General features: G+C 44.4%; 1 protein-coding gene across 4 annotated transcripts in view; it reads right to left on the reverse strand.

Annotated features, from left to right (window-relative positions):
* Positions 1–3,566: 3,566 nt before the first annotated feature.
* The window catches only part of arhgef38 (Rho guanine nucleotide exchange factor (GEF) 38), a 109,483-nt gene continuing 95,699 nt past the window's right edge, over positions 3,567–17,350 (reverse strand). For 3 of the 4 annotated variants that reach the window (XM_072256484.1, XM_072256485.1, XM_072256487.1), the window contains 3 exons: positions 12,314–12,512; positions 10,019–10,293; positions 3,567–8,617 (listed from right to left, as the gene is read on the reverse strand). In XM_072256484.1, the coding sequence (XP_072112585.1) occupies positions 8,432–8,617; positions 10,019–10,293; positions 12,314–12,512 (660 nt within the window). In that variant the 3' untranslated portion in view covers positions 3,567–8,431. Of the gene's footprint in view, positions 8,618–9,977; positions 10,294–12,313; positions 12,513–17,350 lie in introns of all 4 variants that reach the window. The other variant, XM_072256486.1, reaches the window with a different exon arrangement.

Consider the following 17,350-nt stretch of genomic DNA (forward strand, 5'->3'; position numbering starts at 1 on the left):
GATACTTGATGGTCAGCAGGGACCAAGTGGGCTGAGGGACCTGTTTCTGCGCTGTGTGACTCTACTATGAGTTTGATGGAAATTTGAATGGGAAATGGAATTGTGAAATGTTGATTAGGCAGGAAGTAAGGTCAGAATGTTACGTATCCCGTAACTGGGTTGCCAAACCAGCAGAAATGGATCACTCAGTTGGAGTCTGGATTACTGGAACTAAGAAAGTTTTATTAAAGAAATAAGTAACACAGTACTCTAATCAAAAGGATAATGAATACAACAGTTCAGCAATGATAAACACACATGTACACAGAAACTAGGATAATAGGATCAATCAAGCTCTATCGTCGTCTAGGGGTAAATGACCAGTTTCAAAGTGACGCCAAGTTCAGTTCAATTGAGTTCAGTTCATTTCACAGTAATCACTGCCGTGGGAGAGAGAGAGAGAGAAAGCGAATGAATATTCAAAAACGGCTTCCACACAGACCTTCGATATTCCTTGCAGTCAGCTTTCGGGCGAGCCCTTTGTAATGTCTTCTGAGGTCACCGACTGTGACCCCTCCGTTCCTCTACAGTGAACCTGGCACCCAGGCAAGGGCGGACACACACCAGGTTCCCGCCGATCGTTCCTTTCCACCCTGTGCGTCTATGGCTTGGTCCCGCGACTAGCCCTCCAAAAACTCCCACCGACTTGTGAGAGACGCACCGCTTCCAGGGTCTCGTTACCTCGTGGTGTTGTGTGTGTGTCCTGCCTTAGCGAACCTGTCCCTTTTTATCCCCCTGCTGGGGTATCGCCTGTCCATCACTTCAAACAGTTCAGGGTTCAAAGAGGAGCCGGTCTTGACAATTCCCAGACCGCTGTCTCCTTCCGTTAAGCTGTCCCGTCTCTTCATTAACACTTCCAAATGCTGCTCTATTGTCTTTACTTATCTCTCTCTCCTGAAGACGGGTGGCAGATCAACTGTTGATCCCACTGGTGACAGCACAGGACAGTCAATATCTTAGTCCATGTGTACTTTCGTCACAAGAAGATCAAGCCAGCTCCTATTGAATGGCAGAGGAGACTCCCACGTTGTTCCAAACCCCATTCCATACCATGCCCCCTTCAATGTTCAGATATCAAATTCCAGATTTGGTTCCACTCACCCTCTTCCAAATGACCAGTTTCTTTTCTTTAGGGCAGGGCACATTTTCTCTTCTGGCACCTTGTTGAACTGGTCAGTCTTCATGTCTCCAGAGTGAACTCTTTGAATTGTAAACATGAATTGTTACTTAAGACAGTGATGTGAGTACTGCTCTGAGCATTGTGACAATGTTCACGATCGTGGGGAGAGACAGGGCAGACATGTGCAGGGATCTTGGAGACCCCCCCCCCCCCAATTTGTACCTGCAAGGCAGACATGTGGTGGAAATACTGAACAGTTCAGGCAGCAACTGTGGAGGGAAAGCTTTTTTCCTCTGGTGTTGGGAGACACCAGAAATGAGATAATTGAAGCTTCAGAGAAAGGAAAATAGACAAAGAGCGCAAAAGAGAAGGTCTCTGTTGGGTAGAGATGAGAGAGAGAAAGAAAGAGGGGGAGAAGAGGGAGGAGAGGAAGGGAGGGGAAGGGGAGGAGGAGAGAGGAGAGACTGGGAGGGAGAGGAAAGAGAGGATAAAGAGAGAGGAGACAGTTGTGGACGGGGGGGGGAACAGGGAGAGAATGGTACAGAGAGTGGGAGATAGACTGTAGGAGACAGAGAGTGAGAAACAGAGACAGATTGGGGGACAGAGAGACAGAGTGGGGGGGACTGAGAGAGAGTGGGGACAGAGAGAGAGTGGGGACTGAGAGAGAGTGGGGACTGAGAGAGTGGAGACTGAGAGAGAGTGGGGACTGAGAGAGAGTGGGGACAGAGAGAGAATGGGGACAGAGAGAGAGTGGGGACTGAGAGAGAAAGAGAGTGGGGACTGAGAGAGAGAGTGGGGACTGAGAGAGAGTGGGGACTGAGAGAGAGAGTGGGGACTGAGGGAGAGAGAATGGGGACAGGGAGAGAGAGAGTGGGGACTGAGAGAGTGTTGGGACTGAGAGAGAGAGTGGGGACTGAGAGAGAGAGTGAGGACTGGGAGAGAGTGGGGACTGAGATAGAGAGTGAGGACTGAGAGAGAGTTGGGACTGAGAGAGAGTTGGGACTGAGAGAGAGAGTAGGGACAGAGAGAGAGAGTAGGGACAGAGAGAGAGTTGGGACTGAGAGAGAGTTGGGACTGAGAGAGAGAGTGGGGACAGAGAGAGAGAGTGGGGACAGAGAGAGAGTGGGAACAGAGAGAGTGTGGGGACAGAGAGAGATTGGGGACTGTGGGGACTGAGAGTGTGTGGGGACAGAGAGAGAGTGGGGACAGAGAGAGAGTGAGGACTGAGAGAGAGAGTGGGGACTGAGAGAGAGTGTGGGGACTGAGAGAGAGTGTGGGGACTGAGAGAGAGTGGGGACAGGGAGAGAGAATGGGGACAGGGAGAGAGAGTGGGGACAGAGAGAGAGTTGGGACTGAGAGAGTGGGGACAGAGAGAGAGTGGGGACAGAGAGAGAGTGGGGACTGAGAGAGTGTGGGGACTGAGAGAGAGTGGGGACTGAGAGAGAGTGAGGACTGAGGACTGAGAGAGAGAGTGGGGACTGAGAGAGAGTGTGGGGACTGAGAGAGAGAGTGGGGACTGAGGGAGAGTGGGGACTGAGAGAGAGAGAGAGTGGGGACAGAGAGAGAGTGGGGACTGAGAGAGGGAAGGGGAGAGAGCTAGAGAGCGATATATTACAGAGAATGAGAAGCTAGAGAGTTAAACAGATACAGACAGAAACGGAGAACCCAAGATAGATATAGAGAGGGAGAACCCAAGATAGATATAGAAGAAGAGGCAGATTAATAAAGAGAGAAAGAGAAGGGAAATGGCTGAGTGATATTAGCTGCTAGAGAGTGATTAGGAGGAAAAGGAGGTGTGAACTCTGACAGACCAGATGGAAAGGTTAAAAAAACGTGATTACAAGAAACATGAGACACAATTATCAGAAATTCCTGATGTGAGCATTGAGTTCCAAAGGCTGGCAATGTGCCATTGAAGTTTTAAAATTTATGTTGAACTGCTTGTAGGAAATGGAGCTGACACCTTTCGTTGCTTGGTCAAAAGTGGAGGGTGCCGGTTGTCCTTGGAGAGGGAGCATCTGGTCTCAATGGGCACATTGGGGGACTTCCACATGCAGTGGGCCCCCTGGGGTATTGATTGTCTAGTAGATGGTAGTAACTATATTTTAATCTGAGTGTACTCACTATCTTGCAAATACTGATTGTCTGTACCTTGTGTATTTGTGATGTAAATAAACTTTTATAGTTTTGGTAAAAACAAAGGGTTGAACCACAGCTGGGGTAAATGGAAGACCTGTCAGAAATAGCAGGGAAGCTGTTGTTAATGCCAAGACCAGCTGTGTTCCCAGAATGCAAGGTCCACGCTGGGAGCCTGAACATAATCTACACCTCTTTGTACAGCCAGGCACAATTATCCTTACACCTAGATTTCTTCTGCTGTTTTAAGAAATTTTACATTTGCCACTTAACATCTAAAAATAATTTATTGTGCAAGATTATTCAAAACAAATCATCACTTATACAACTCATAAATCATATAGTCCAACAAGTTGACAAGAGAAATAGTTATTTCCTTTCAGAAAATACACACACACGCACGCACACACACACACGCACACAGATTGCATTAGTGTTTAAAACGCTAAGCACAAGAAATATGTGACATTTTCACAAAAACAAAACAAATTCTACAAAATTGCACAGGATAATTTGGCAAGCTAAATTATATCAGAACCAATAGTGTGCTTTGTGTATCTGGCTAAATGAAAAACCATGAAGTTACTCTGAATGAACCTCATGATCAAAGAACTGGCTAAATCTCTTAATGGGTTTGAATGTGTTGGAGAAATCATTGGTGAAATTAATGGAGTACACAATATCTTTCACATAGAGTCCCCGGGACGGGTGACCATTAGGTAAAAGGTTAGTATATAAAAGTATACATGGACACTGGGCCTAAGGACCTCTTTCCGTGATGCATGATTATGATAAATCATTTGCATCTCTTCAAAGGCTGTTCCTTTAAGTACAGACGGAACAAGGCTCCCCACTAGTCAAAGTCCTTGACTGTCGTGTGGTCTAAGAGCTAAATCAAAACAAATTGGGTGGCAGCAAGGAAAAGCTTCAGTGATCTTTATTTACACACACACACTCACTCACTCACTCTGAAACAGGGTCAGTCTTATCATTAATCATCCCAACCCAGAATTGAAAGCTCTGGGATTCCACATCACCTTCATGACAAAGCTACAAGCATTGCACTTCACATCAGGTCCTGTACTTTAAAATGTGTACTACAAAAGTGTATAAAGTCCCTGCACAGAAATGGGCAAAAAAAGAAAGTTGCCTCGAAAGAAACTGGCCAGAATTCACAGTTTTTCACGAGTTAAGGCTTTAACTCAATTTATTAAGCAGCCAAGTCACTTTTCCATCTCATAACCATTTTAATGTGAAGGTTGTGCATATCTTTCAGCCCAAGCCACACATTAACTGGCCTCAATAGAAAAGTTAACAGAAGGCATGTCTCCTCAAGCCAGGATTCAGTGGTTTCATAAGATTAGGTTTTTGGCTCTGCTCACAGCGAAAATGTTGTTGATAAAAGCCAGATTAAAAAAAGTGATGTGTTTGGACAACTTAATAAAATAAAAGGATTGTTAATAAAATTCATCCAAAATAATTAGTTTTCACACATTAGTCTGGCAGTCTGTCTAAAATAAATATGTACATTTATAAAATGAGCTCAGGACATCTATAGCACTTTACCACCAAGTAAACTTTCTGTAGAGGTTTCACTGTTGTACAATTTGTGCACTGAAAGCTCCCACAAACAAGAATATGCTAATGACCAGATAATCCCTGTGACATTGATCGAGGGAAAATTTTTGACTAGGTCACTGGGGCCAACTCCCTAGAAGAAACTGATGACAGCACTTGAATCCAAAATACTGCTTCCTTTTACTTGAATTGTATTAAGAGCTGTGTAACTTTGAAGGCAATTTCAGAGACAATTGGGAGAGCAGCTAGATTTGGCACTAACTTTTCTTGTGGTTGCTCTCAGTTTCAACAGTAAGCGTTTAACTTTCTGAGGTGTTACTGCAGCACCAAAACATTTGCACCCGAACCCAGTGAAAGTTGGGTTACAGAGAGCACTATTTAGTTTGCTAAAATTCATGGTCACTACCCTGCTGTATCTACCAGTGATAGTGATGTTGTTCAAATACAATGCATAAATAATAAGATTATTCCACATTTAACAAACAGGCACAAGTAGCATACTTAAACAATAGCAAGTACTGTACCCCAACAATCTCATAAGGAAAACATCTTACCTAATCGTGACACTGGGGATTTCAAGGCACAATAATATTTATGCTCTTTATTGAGGGATGATAATCAGGAATTTGATTCAGAATGTGTAGTATTTTGAAATATACTTGTGAAATATGATCAATTGAAAAATCTATCATATTTTGCAAAAGTTATGGATTTGGGGGAAAGAAAGTGAGATTTACCTCCCCAAACCTAATGCAAACACTGCAGGCAGGATCTGTCAAGGTCGTCGCTCCCATGCAGAATTTCACAGGCAGAAGATAATTATTAGCAAAAGCTTTTCAGAGTGTTCAAATGTTTGAAAGATTGGGAGCACTGCCCGCTGCCATCATAATTAATCAGGAAATCATCTTTGCTTACATTTTAGAAGATCTACTGCCTGTTCATCTCTGCATTCTCCACTTGTTTAATGTAAGGGCTATCCATGTACACCATCAACGGATTTTCAACAGGTGTAGCAAAACAAAAAGCTTTCCACTGTGCTGCATCTCTCTAAGGGCAACAATAACATAGGAAATACTTCACTGAACAATTTATCCCATAATGCTACACTCATAAGTTCGAGGCACAAGTTTAAATTCCACTGCACAAACTAGCATTCTTCATCTCATGTTCCCAATACTTATTGCTTATTTATTTATTATTATTATTTCTTTTTGTATTTGCATTTTGTTGTCTTTTGACAACTGGTTAAACGCCCAACTTGGTGACCTGTCATAGATTCTATTGTGGTAATTACTCTATGGATTTATTGAGTATGCTTACAAGAAAATGAATCTCAGGTGACATATATGTACCTTGATAATAAATTTACTGTGAATTTTGAAGATTTTTATATTTTCTTTAGTAAATAAAATCTGGAATTTACAATCTTACAATTATAAACTACTGGATTAATGCAGGGGGAGTTGTTTTATTAATGTTTATAGGGGAAAAAATTGTTAGCTTACCAAAGCAACACATACAAAATGCTGGAGGAACTCAGCAGGCCAGGCAGCATCTATGGTAAAAAGTACAGTCAATGTTTTGGGCCCAGACCCTTCGGCAGTTCTTGGCCGAAATGTCACCTGTATCTTTTTCCATAGATGCTGCCTGGCCTGATGAGTTCCTCCAGCATTTTGTGTGCGTTGCTTGGATTTCCAGCATCTGCAGATTTTCTCGTTTGTTAACTTATCCATTCTGGTCTCTGTGCAACTCCACAGTTGACTCTTAATTGACAGCACTTATCTTCCATCCTCTGGGATGGAAGATAAATGCTATCCCACAATGAAGTAAAACTTGATGTTTCTTTGGCTTCATCTTCTGTGATACTTAATAATTGAAATTCTAATAGAAGAAAAGATTCACGTTAAATATTCTGCATATTCCCTATAGTTTTGAATTAGTGTATACCTTCATATCTCAAGAGGATTTTTAATGAAGTCTCTACTCCACAGGAGTACGTTTAATAGCAATATAAGGATTTTGTGGCTTGGTATTTGGATCATTGATACCATATCCTTCATATAGTGTTCACTCTCACTCACACACACACATAGCCGTGGTATCTGGGTCATTGGTACCATATCCTTCATATTGTGTTCACTCTCACTCACACACAGCCTTGGTATCTGGGTCATTGGTACCATATCCTTCATATTGTGTTCACTCTCACTCACACACAGCCTTGGTATCTGGGTCATTGGTACCATATCCTTCATATTGTGTTCACTCTCACTCACACACAGCCTTGGTATCTGGGTCATTGGTACCATATCCTTCATATAGTGTTCACTCTCATTCACACACAGCCTTGGTATCTGGGTCATTGGTACCATATCCTTCATATAGTGTTCACTCTCATTCACACACAGCCTTGGTATCTGGGTCATTGGTACCATATCCTTCATATAGTGTTCACTCTCACTCACACACAGCCTTGGTATCTGGGTCATTGGTACCATATCCTTCATATAGTGTTCACTCTCATTCACACACAGCCTTGGTATCTGGGTCATTGGTACCATATCCTTCATATAGTGTTCACTCTCATTCACACACAGCCTTGGTATCTGGGTCATTGGTACCATATCCTTCCTATAGTGTTCACTCTCATTCACACACAGCCTTGGTATCTGGGTCATTGGTACCATATCCTTCCTATAGTGTTCACTCTCATTCACACACAGCCTTGGTATCTGGGTCATTGGTACCATATCCTTCCTATAGTGTTCACTCTCATTCACACACAGCCTTGGTATCTGGGTCATTGGTACCATATCCTTCATATAGTGTTCACTCTTATACACACACACACACACACACACACACACACACACACACACAACTGAATATTTCACTACACAGTTGCTTCAATGCAGTAGTGTCCTATCCTCATAGAAAATGAGTCAATTTTTTTGGAAAATGTATAGAAACACAAGAAATTGTTTTATGGAGCAAAAGAAGAACTGCTGGAAGGACCCAGTAGATCAAGCAACATCAATATAGGGCTTGAAACCCATGAACACTGCCTCATGATTCTTGCTGTGCACTATTTATTTATATTGGCAACTTAGAGTAATGTTCATGTTTTACATAGTACTGCTGTTGCAAAACAACAAACTTCGTGATATATATCAATGATGATACACCTGATTCTGATTCTGAACAGTTGACATTTTGGGTCTCAACCTGAAACGTCAACTGTTCATTTCCCTCCACGGATGCTGCCTGACCTGCTGAGTTCCTCCAGCAGCTTACATTTTTGCTCCAGATTCTAGCACCCACCGTCTCTTGTGTCTCTAGGTTTATTTTTGTGTTGGTTTTAATGGAGCATTAGGAGCACTAGTTTTAAAATTGACAATGAGACAGTCTCAGTTGCTGCAGCCACATCTTCCTGTTACTATTCTCCACATCCAATTAAACAGGCCTTGCTCCTTGAACATGATGCCCAAAACTAGGTCAGCAACCACATGATAATGAGGGTCCATTCATGGAACTCAAAGGTTTTCACATGTGGGGTCTTCATGCATAAGTCATTCTTCCCAAGTAGTTTGCAGGGACATAGCCCCTCTTGCCATTGACCTCTGCCAACCACCAGTCTTTGTTGCCGCTCAAGTCACTGGATTTGACTATCTTCACTCGTTCGTACTCCTGGAGGCTGAGTTCGTAGTCACTCCTTGCATGAAATGGGTACACAGCATAGAAGATCTGTAAAGAATAAAGCAGTGGGCTTGAGTAAGAATCCAGCACAAGGCCTTCGTTCGACTTTCATATCTACCATCGTTTGTAGCTTGAAATCATTATTGTAGGCCCCACTGCACCAAGCTGGTATTTATACTTCCAATTCCTCCATCTCCCCCATTGTCATCTCCTAGTCCTTTCTCTCTCATATATTTATCCAGCTTCCCCTGTTTATCTTGCCTGTCCTTGGGGGAATAAGTTCCACATTCTCACTTCTCTCTGGATAGTCACCCAAATTTTCAATTGGATATACAGAAGGAGAATCTATTTCCACAAAGCCACCATCCATGCCTCTTCTCAAAATATCGCTGTGTGATTTTACTCTAACAGGCCTGGTGTGTCACATTTTAATCAGGGAGATGGAGTCTCTGATAATGCAGCACTCCTTCCATATGGATCCAGAATCTCATGCTGAACAACTTGTCCAAAGTCTGAACTTGGGCCTATTCCTCCTGCAGTCTGGCTTAGCACAAGAGGGCTACCCACTGGGGCACAGCCGACACGGTGGCAAGGGGCAAATTTCCAAAATAGTTACACTGCTCTTCTTCGAGTGTGACTATGACATCAATTACACCCACTTCCTCCAGATATGACTCTGTGTCATATCTGGCTCAAGCTGACGTCGTTTCTATGAATGCAATATACCGGGGTGAAGGGTCCAGTCAGGTTAATGCCTTAATCTGGAGTGAGATCCTTACCAGAAAAGTTCTATCACTGAAACAATGACCAACACAGTTTGGAGCTAACACTGGTTTGGACCACTGTGCATCTTTGTTCCTTGGGATTCACATTATGGGAAAAAAAACACACAAAGCATGAGGATAATCTGTTGGTATTAAAATAGCAGACCGTGCATCCAATAAGAACCGAGTGACTCTAGGTTACAAATGTCCAAAACTTTCCACTACAATATCTTTACTAGAATACAGAACTGGTCCCTGGCCAAGATAGTATGGGAAATCACAAACCAATAAAAGTCTTGGAGTTGCACATTTTTCATTGCCTCTGGATGGTAAAATTAAACACTTCTGAATCGTTATCACTGCTGTAACTTAAGAAAAATTTTGCAAAGCAAGGCCTCATAAACAGAGATGTGATAATGACAGGTTGTCTGCTCCAAAGTAATTGGTTATGATGTAAACATTGGGCAAAGAGTCAGAGTCCACTGTCCTTGTTTTCTTTCAAACATGGCTGGCGGGACCTTTGATATTTAACCAACTTCACCCTACATCTCAATTTAACATCTTGTTGAAAACAATGCCACGTTTTCTCAGAACCTGGTCACAGCTTAGACTAGAAGTTTAGGTGGTTTGGAAGATTACCATACCTATCAGTTAGCATTGACTAGGTAACAGCCACTTGGTTTACCTGCTGCTCTCCCAGGTCACTTGAGTTGTCATCGCTTCCACTGAATGACGTTGTGTCTGCACTGCATGGACTGATCTCCTGAGAACTGTTCAGAGTAGTGTCACTGTCACTGGTGCTGAAGTGCGAAGTCTTCATGATGTCAGAATACGAAGTTACGAATAGAGTAATGTCATCAAAATCGCTGTCCATAGCAGATCCTTCACTCGACTGGCCATTCTGTCCAATCGCAGGATTATATGGCCTCAGGAATGAGGAGTACACATAGCCCTGTGTCACTACATGGAATCAAAAAAAGAGTCACTCATCAATTTTTAATACTACATCAAATACATTTCTTGTTATCTTGGTAAAACAGCCAACATAATCAAAGACCCCACCCATCCCAGACATTCTGTCTTCTCTCCCCTCCCTTCAGATACCAAAGCCTGAAAGCATGTATGCTAGGCTCAAGCCAGCTTCTATCCTGCTGTTATAAAGCTATTGAATGGTTCCCTGGGACGATGAGATGTACCGTTGACTTCACAATCTGTCTCGCTATGACTTTGCACTCTATTATCTGCCTGCAGTGCACTTTGTTCTGCATTATTATTATTTTATGTTATACTCTCTCAATGTACTGATAACATGAAATGACCTGTGTAGATAGGATGCAAAACAATTTTCATGCACTTCGGTACATGTGACAGTAATAAACCAATTTTCTAATAAACCAATATTTTAGATATTTAGCAAATCCAAACAATCTGCTGGAGGAACACAGCGTGTCGAGAAGCATTTGGTTCAGAGAAAGGGATTGTCAATGTTTGAGTCAAAACCCTGCATCAGGACTGCTGCAGGATTTTCACCCAAAATGTCAACAATTCCTTTCTCTCCCACAGATGCTGCTTGCCTCACTGACTTCCGCCATCAGATTGTTTGTTACTCCGGATTCTAGCACCTGCACTTTCTTGTGTCACCACCTCCCAAAGTGTACTCTCCTGAGTGCATGTTCCTCAATAATGCACATCTTCCTCAGAACAGCCCTCTCTGACTGTAGACTTAGGATGCTGGAATCTTCGTTGCTCCAGTTTTCCACCTGTATTGCTCCTCTGACAATAACATGCTTCCTCAGTCTTGTCCCTCTGACAATAAATCACTCCCTCAGTCCTGTCCCCCTGACAATAACACGCCCCCTCAGTCCTGTCCCTCTGACAATAACATGCTTCCTCAGTCCTGTCCCCCTGACAATAACTCACTCCCTCAGTACTGTCCCCCTGACAATAACACACTCCCTCAGTCCAGTCCCTCTGACAATAACACACTCCCGCAGTCCTGTCCCCCTGACAATAACTCACTCCCTCAGTCCTGTCCCTCTGACAATAACGCACTCCCTCAGTCCTGTCCCTCTGACAATAACACACTCCCTCAGTCCTGTCCCTCTGACAATAACTCACTCCCTCAGTCCTGTCCCCCTGACAATAACTCACTCCCTCAGTCCTGTCCCTCTGACAATAACACGTTCCCTCAGTCCAGTCCCTCTGACAATAACACGTTCCCTCAGTCCAGTCCCTCTGACAATAACATGCTCCCGCAGTCCTGTCCCCCTGACAATAACTCACTCCCTCAGTCCTGTCCCTCTGACAATAACATGCTTCCTCAGTCCTGTCCCTCTGACAATAACACGCTCCCGCAGTCCTGTCCCTCTGACAATAACGCGCTCCCTCAATACTAACCCATGAGTATTTCCTCAGTATTTCTCCTGCAGCTGTACAGCCCTCCCTCAGTGCCCTCTGCAACATTACAGTGCTCTCTCAGTACTGTGCATGTAGCAATATGGCACTCTCTCAGGATCAGCCCTCCAAAGTCCTATCGTTTTGATACTGCAACAAATTCTTTGTAGCACTGCTCCAAGAAGAAGCCATTCCTTGATACCAGCTCAGACAGTGAAGCACTCCTCAGTACTAGCCACTTTAACAGTACCATTCTGCTTACAAGTTGCACTGGAATTCGATTTTGTGCTTAAATTTATGAAATGTGATCAATCCTCAAACATCTGACTAGATCTAAAAATGAACTACTGGAGGAACTCAGCAGGTCAGGTAGCATCTGTGGAGGCAAAGGGTTGGATGATGTTTCAGGTCAAGGCCTGCTTTAGAACTCTGCTTCCACAGATGCTGTCTGATGGCATCTGCAGTCTCTTGTGTCTTCCTCTGACTCAGAGGCAAGTTCTTGGGAACAAATCCAATAGCTCTTCCAACAGCAAGATAAAATGTAGCTTTGTCCATATTCTAAAGAAGACATAAGGGGCAAACCAACCTCCAGTGTCAACGAACCACCTGCTCACACTGCCCATAGGATCCTGCTTCTCAAGAACGGCCACGATTTCACCCTCATGAAGAGACGTGTCTAGCTCTTGGGTGGCATTGAATTTCCGCTTTGCCTGAAGCAGCTTGTCAGGACTGTACGTCGACAGGAGTTTAGCCCGGTGGTCTTCAGTCTGATGGGGAACTTTGGGCTTCAGAGAAAATAGAACATAGCAGTCAAAACCTCAGGAAAACTCCATATTCTTTGTAGACAAATATCTAAGGAATTTTTTTAAGGAAAGGTTGGACAACCTTGGGTTGTTCTCGCTCGAGCGATGGAGGCTGAAGGGGAGATATGACAGAGGTTTTCATAATTATGAGAAGCATAGATAGGTTCGATGGTCAGGATCTCTGGAAATACCAAACACCAGAGAACAGGCATTTAAGGTTAAAGGGGAGAATTTTAAAGTTGATATGAGGAACAATTTTTTTTTTAAGCAGAGAGAGGTAGGTGCCTGGGGATGGGTTGCCAGAGCTAGCAGTTGAAACCGGCAAATTGGTGGAGTTTAAGAGGCTTTTATGTAGAAGGGAATGGAAGGATATGGATGATATACAGGAGGAGGAATGGCAGTATAAATTGGCATTGAGTTTGGCGTAAGGTCATAGACTGGACAGCCTGTTCATATTGTACTGATTTATATATCAAAGGACTATCTAACAACTAGGTTCACATAACATAGCTGCTACCAAAGGCATCAGAAGGTGTGGGGGGGGGAGGGGGGAGCAAGAGCTGGTAGGCGATTGGTGGATCCAGATGAATGGGATGGATAGGCAGGTGTGGGAGGGAGAGAGTAGGCACAACGTCAGAAGTTGGAAGGTGATAGATGGATGAGGCAAAGGGCTGAAGGTGATGGAACCTGTTAGGAGGAAAATGGAATGGAGATGGGGTAGGATCCAGTGAGGCCAGTCTGCAGGTGATGGGCAGAATGGAGAAGAAGGAAGTGGAGGAGGAAAGAGGGAGAGGGGTGGAGGAGGGGAAAGGGTATGGCAATGGAGGCTCGTTAGATAAGTATAAATGGAGGCTAGATAGAGAGAGGAAAGAAAAACAGGGGAAAAGGGATGGGGGAGAGATTACCAGAAGTTTAAGAATTTGATATTGATGCCACTAGCCTTTTTATCCTAGGTGTCTCCCTCCTACTTTTCAGAAAGGTCTCAACCCCAAATGCTCACTGTCTATTTCTTTCCATAGATGTTGCCTGACCTACTGAGTTGGTAGGCTTTGCAAATGTCCACCCCATTTCTGATGGTCTTAAGGTGAAGGTGAACTACCTTCCGAATCCACTTCAGTAGAAGAGGAGAAGAGCTGTCGGGCAGGGAGTTACAGAGCTCTGACCCAGCAATAATGGATCAATATGTTCCCCAGCCAGTATAATGGGGACTTGGTGGTGCAGTACCCATTTGCCTGTTGCCACTGACCTTCAAGCTGGGGAGATCACGGTACTGAGGGAAGATGAAGGCACCCTTTGGCAAGGCTGAGACGTACAGTATTTTGTGGACGGCACACACTGCAGTGTGATACAGCGCTGTCAGGAAGCCAAAGTAATGGGTAAACTGACAAAGCAGATGTTGGCAAGAGGAGATGTGTACAAGTGATCAGTGTGGTGGCATTCATTCATTTCAGTACCAAATCCATTTACACCTTTCCTGAAAATCAAACTTGGATTTAATGTTTTTGAACGAGTCCCAATAACCGCCCTTTTTTTGTGGGACTTGTTCTAAACCTTTAATGAGAAATGTGTCTGAATGACATGGATCTGATTTTGATGCATTGGTCCCTTGATTCTTTACCAGGATATCACTTCTATCAACTCAATTGATTCCTTTGAAAATTGTCACTCACTCACTGAAATAACCCTCAGACATCATTCACTGGGTCACAAGCCAAAGTATTCTGACTGGTTGCATCATGGTCTGCACAATGATGCACAAGGCATTTGACAAAGTCCCGCATGGGAAGCTGGTCAAGAAAGTTCAGTCACTCAGCTGGATGAGACATTGGCTTTGTGGGAGAAGCCAGAGAGTGGTAGCAGAGGGTTGCCTGTCTGACTGGAGGCCTGTGCGGAAAATGACGTGGCGGCGAGGAAGACCACCCCTCCTCCAAATGACCAGGTGTTGTGCCTTACCGTGGCCGATGTGAGGAGAACCCTGTGCAGGGTCAACCCACGGAAGGCTGCTGGACCAGACAATATTCCTGGCAGAATGCTTACAGGATGTGCAGACCAGCTAGCAGATATTCTCATTGACATCTTCAACCCCTCCCTGAGTAGTGCCGCATTCCTACATACTTCAAGGCCATCACCATCGTCCCCATGCCAAAGAAGTCTTCAGTGTCCTGCCTCAAAGACTACCATCCCGTTGCACTCACATCCATCATCATGAAGTGTTTCAAGAGGCTCGTCATGAGGCACATCAAGACCCTGCTGCCCCCCTCACTGTACCCCCTGCGGTTCGTGTACCGTCCCAACTGTTCAACAGACGACACCATTGCCATCACTCTCCACCTGGCCCTAACCCACCTGGACAAAAAAGACACGTACGTTCAAATGCTGTTCATAGACTTCAGTTCAGCATTCAGCATAATCATTCCTCAGAAACTGATTGGAAAGCTGAGCCTACTGGGCCTGAACACCTCCCTCAGCAACTGGATCCTAGACTTCCTGACTGGGAGAACTCAGTCTGGATTGGAAGCAGCATCTCCAACACCATCACACTGAGCACGGGGGCCCCCCAGGGCTGTGTGCTCAGTCCACTGCTGTTCACTCTGCTGACCCACGACTGTGCTGCAACACGCAGCTTGAACCACATCATCAGGTTCGCCGATGACACGACCGTGGTGGGTCTCATCAGCAAGAACGATGAGTCAGCATACAGAGAGGAGGTGCAGCAGCTAACGGACTGGTGCAGAGCCAACAACCTGTCTCTGAATGTGAACAAAACAAAAGAGATGGTTGTTAACTTTAGGAGGACACGGAGCGACCACTCTCCGCTGAACATCGACGACTCCTCCGTAGAGATCGTTAAGAGCACCAAATTTCTTGGTGTTCACCTAGCGGAGAATCTCATCTGGTCCCTCAACACCAGCTCCATAGCAAAGAAAGCCCAGCAGCATCTCTACTTTTTGCGAAGGCTGAGAAATGTCCATCTCCCACACCCCCATCCTCACCACATTCTACAGAGGTTGTATTGAGAGCATCCTGAGCAGCTGCGTCACGGCCTGGTTCAGAAATTGCACCATCTCAGATTGCAAGACCCTGCAGCGGATAGTGAGGTCAGCTGAGAAGATCATCGGGGTCTCTCTTCCCGCCATCACAGACATTTACACCACACGCTGCATACGCAAAACAAACAGCATTATGAAGGACCCCACGCACCCCTCATACAAACTCTTCTCCCTCCTGCCATCTGGCAAAAGGCACTGAAGCACTCGGGCTCTCACGACCAGACTATGTAACAGTGTCTTCCCCCAAGCCATCAGACTCCTCAATACCCAGAGCCTGGACTGACACCAACCTACTGCCCTCTACTGTGCCTATTGTCTTGTTTATTATTTATTGTAAAGCCTGCACTGTTTTGTGCACTTTATGCAGTCCTGGGTAGGTCTTGTAGTCCAGTGTGGTTTTTGTGTTGTTTTACGTAGCTCAGTGTAGATTTTGTATTGTTTCATGTAGCGCCATGGTCCTGAGAAACGTCGTCTCGTTTTTACTGTGTACTGTAACAGCAGTTATGGTCGAAATGACAATAGCAAGTGACTTGACTTGATTTAGTGGTGTGCCGCAGGGGCTGGTGCTTGGTCCTTGGTTGTTTGTCATCTACATCAATGATCTGAATAATAATGTGGTTAACTGGATCAGCAAATTTGCAGATGACACCAAGATGAGGGGTGTAGTGGACAGTGAGGAAGGCTATCATGGCTTGCAGAGGGATCTGGATTAGCTGACAAAATGGGCTGAAAAATGGCAGATGGAATTTAATGCAGACAAGTGCAAAGTTTTGCACTTTGGAAGGACCAACGAGGATAGGTCTAGTACAGTGAATGGTAGGGCACTGAGGAATGTGGTAGAACAAAGGGATCTGGGAATACAGGCACATAATTTTTTGAAAGTGGTGGCACAGGAGGAAAGGGTCGTAAAGAAAGCTTTGGCATATTGGCCTTCATAAATCAATGTATTGAGTGCAGGAGATGGGATGTTATGTTGAAGTTGTATAAGACATTGTTGAGACCCATTTTGGAGTACTGTGTGCAGTTTTGGTCACCTAACTACAGGAAAGATGTAAACAAGGTTGAAATAGTACACAGAACATTTACAAGGTTGTTGTTAGGTCTGGAGGACCTGAGTTATAAGGAAAGATTGACTGTATTCTTTAGAACATGGAAGATTGAGAGGACATTGATAGAGGTATACAAAATGATGAGGAGAGTAGATAGGGTAAATGCAAGCTTAAGGGTAAACCGGTAAAAAGTTTAAGGGGAACATGAAAGGAAACTTCTTCACTCAGACGGTCATGAGAGGGTGGAATGAGCTGCCAGCACAAGTGGTGCTTGCGAGCTTGATTTCAATGTTTAAGAGAAGTTTAGATAGGTACATGGATAGTAGGGATATGAAGAGCGACAGTCCAGGTGTAAGCCATTGGAAGTAGGCAGGTTAAATGGCTTTGGCATGGACTAGATGGGCCAAAGGGCCTACTTCTGTGCTATACTTCTCAAAAAAGAAAAAAAAAATTGCAGGGAGTACTGGAGCCTGCCCAATACATACGGGCACATTCCTGTCACCATCGGTAGTGTCTACAGGAGGTGCTGCCTCAAGAAGGCAGCATCCATCATCAAAGATCCCCACCTTCCAGGTCACACCATCTTTTCACAGCTTCCGTTGGGCAGGAGGCACAGAAGCTTGAAATCCCAAACCACTAGCTGCAAGAACAGTTCCCTTCAACTATTTGGTTCTGGACATTGCTCCCAAATCACTGCAATTTAGGCAAACTGTGACCACTT

Source organism: Mobula birostris, chromosome 4 (assembly GCF_030028105.1).
Source record: "Mobula birostris isolate sMobBir1 chromosome 4, sMobBir1.hap1, whole genome shotgun sequence".
Lineage (NCBI taxonomy): Eukaryota > Metazoa > Chordata > Chondrichthyes > Myliobatiformes > Myliobatidae > Mobula > Mobula birostris.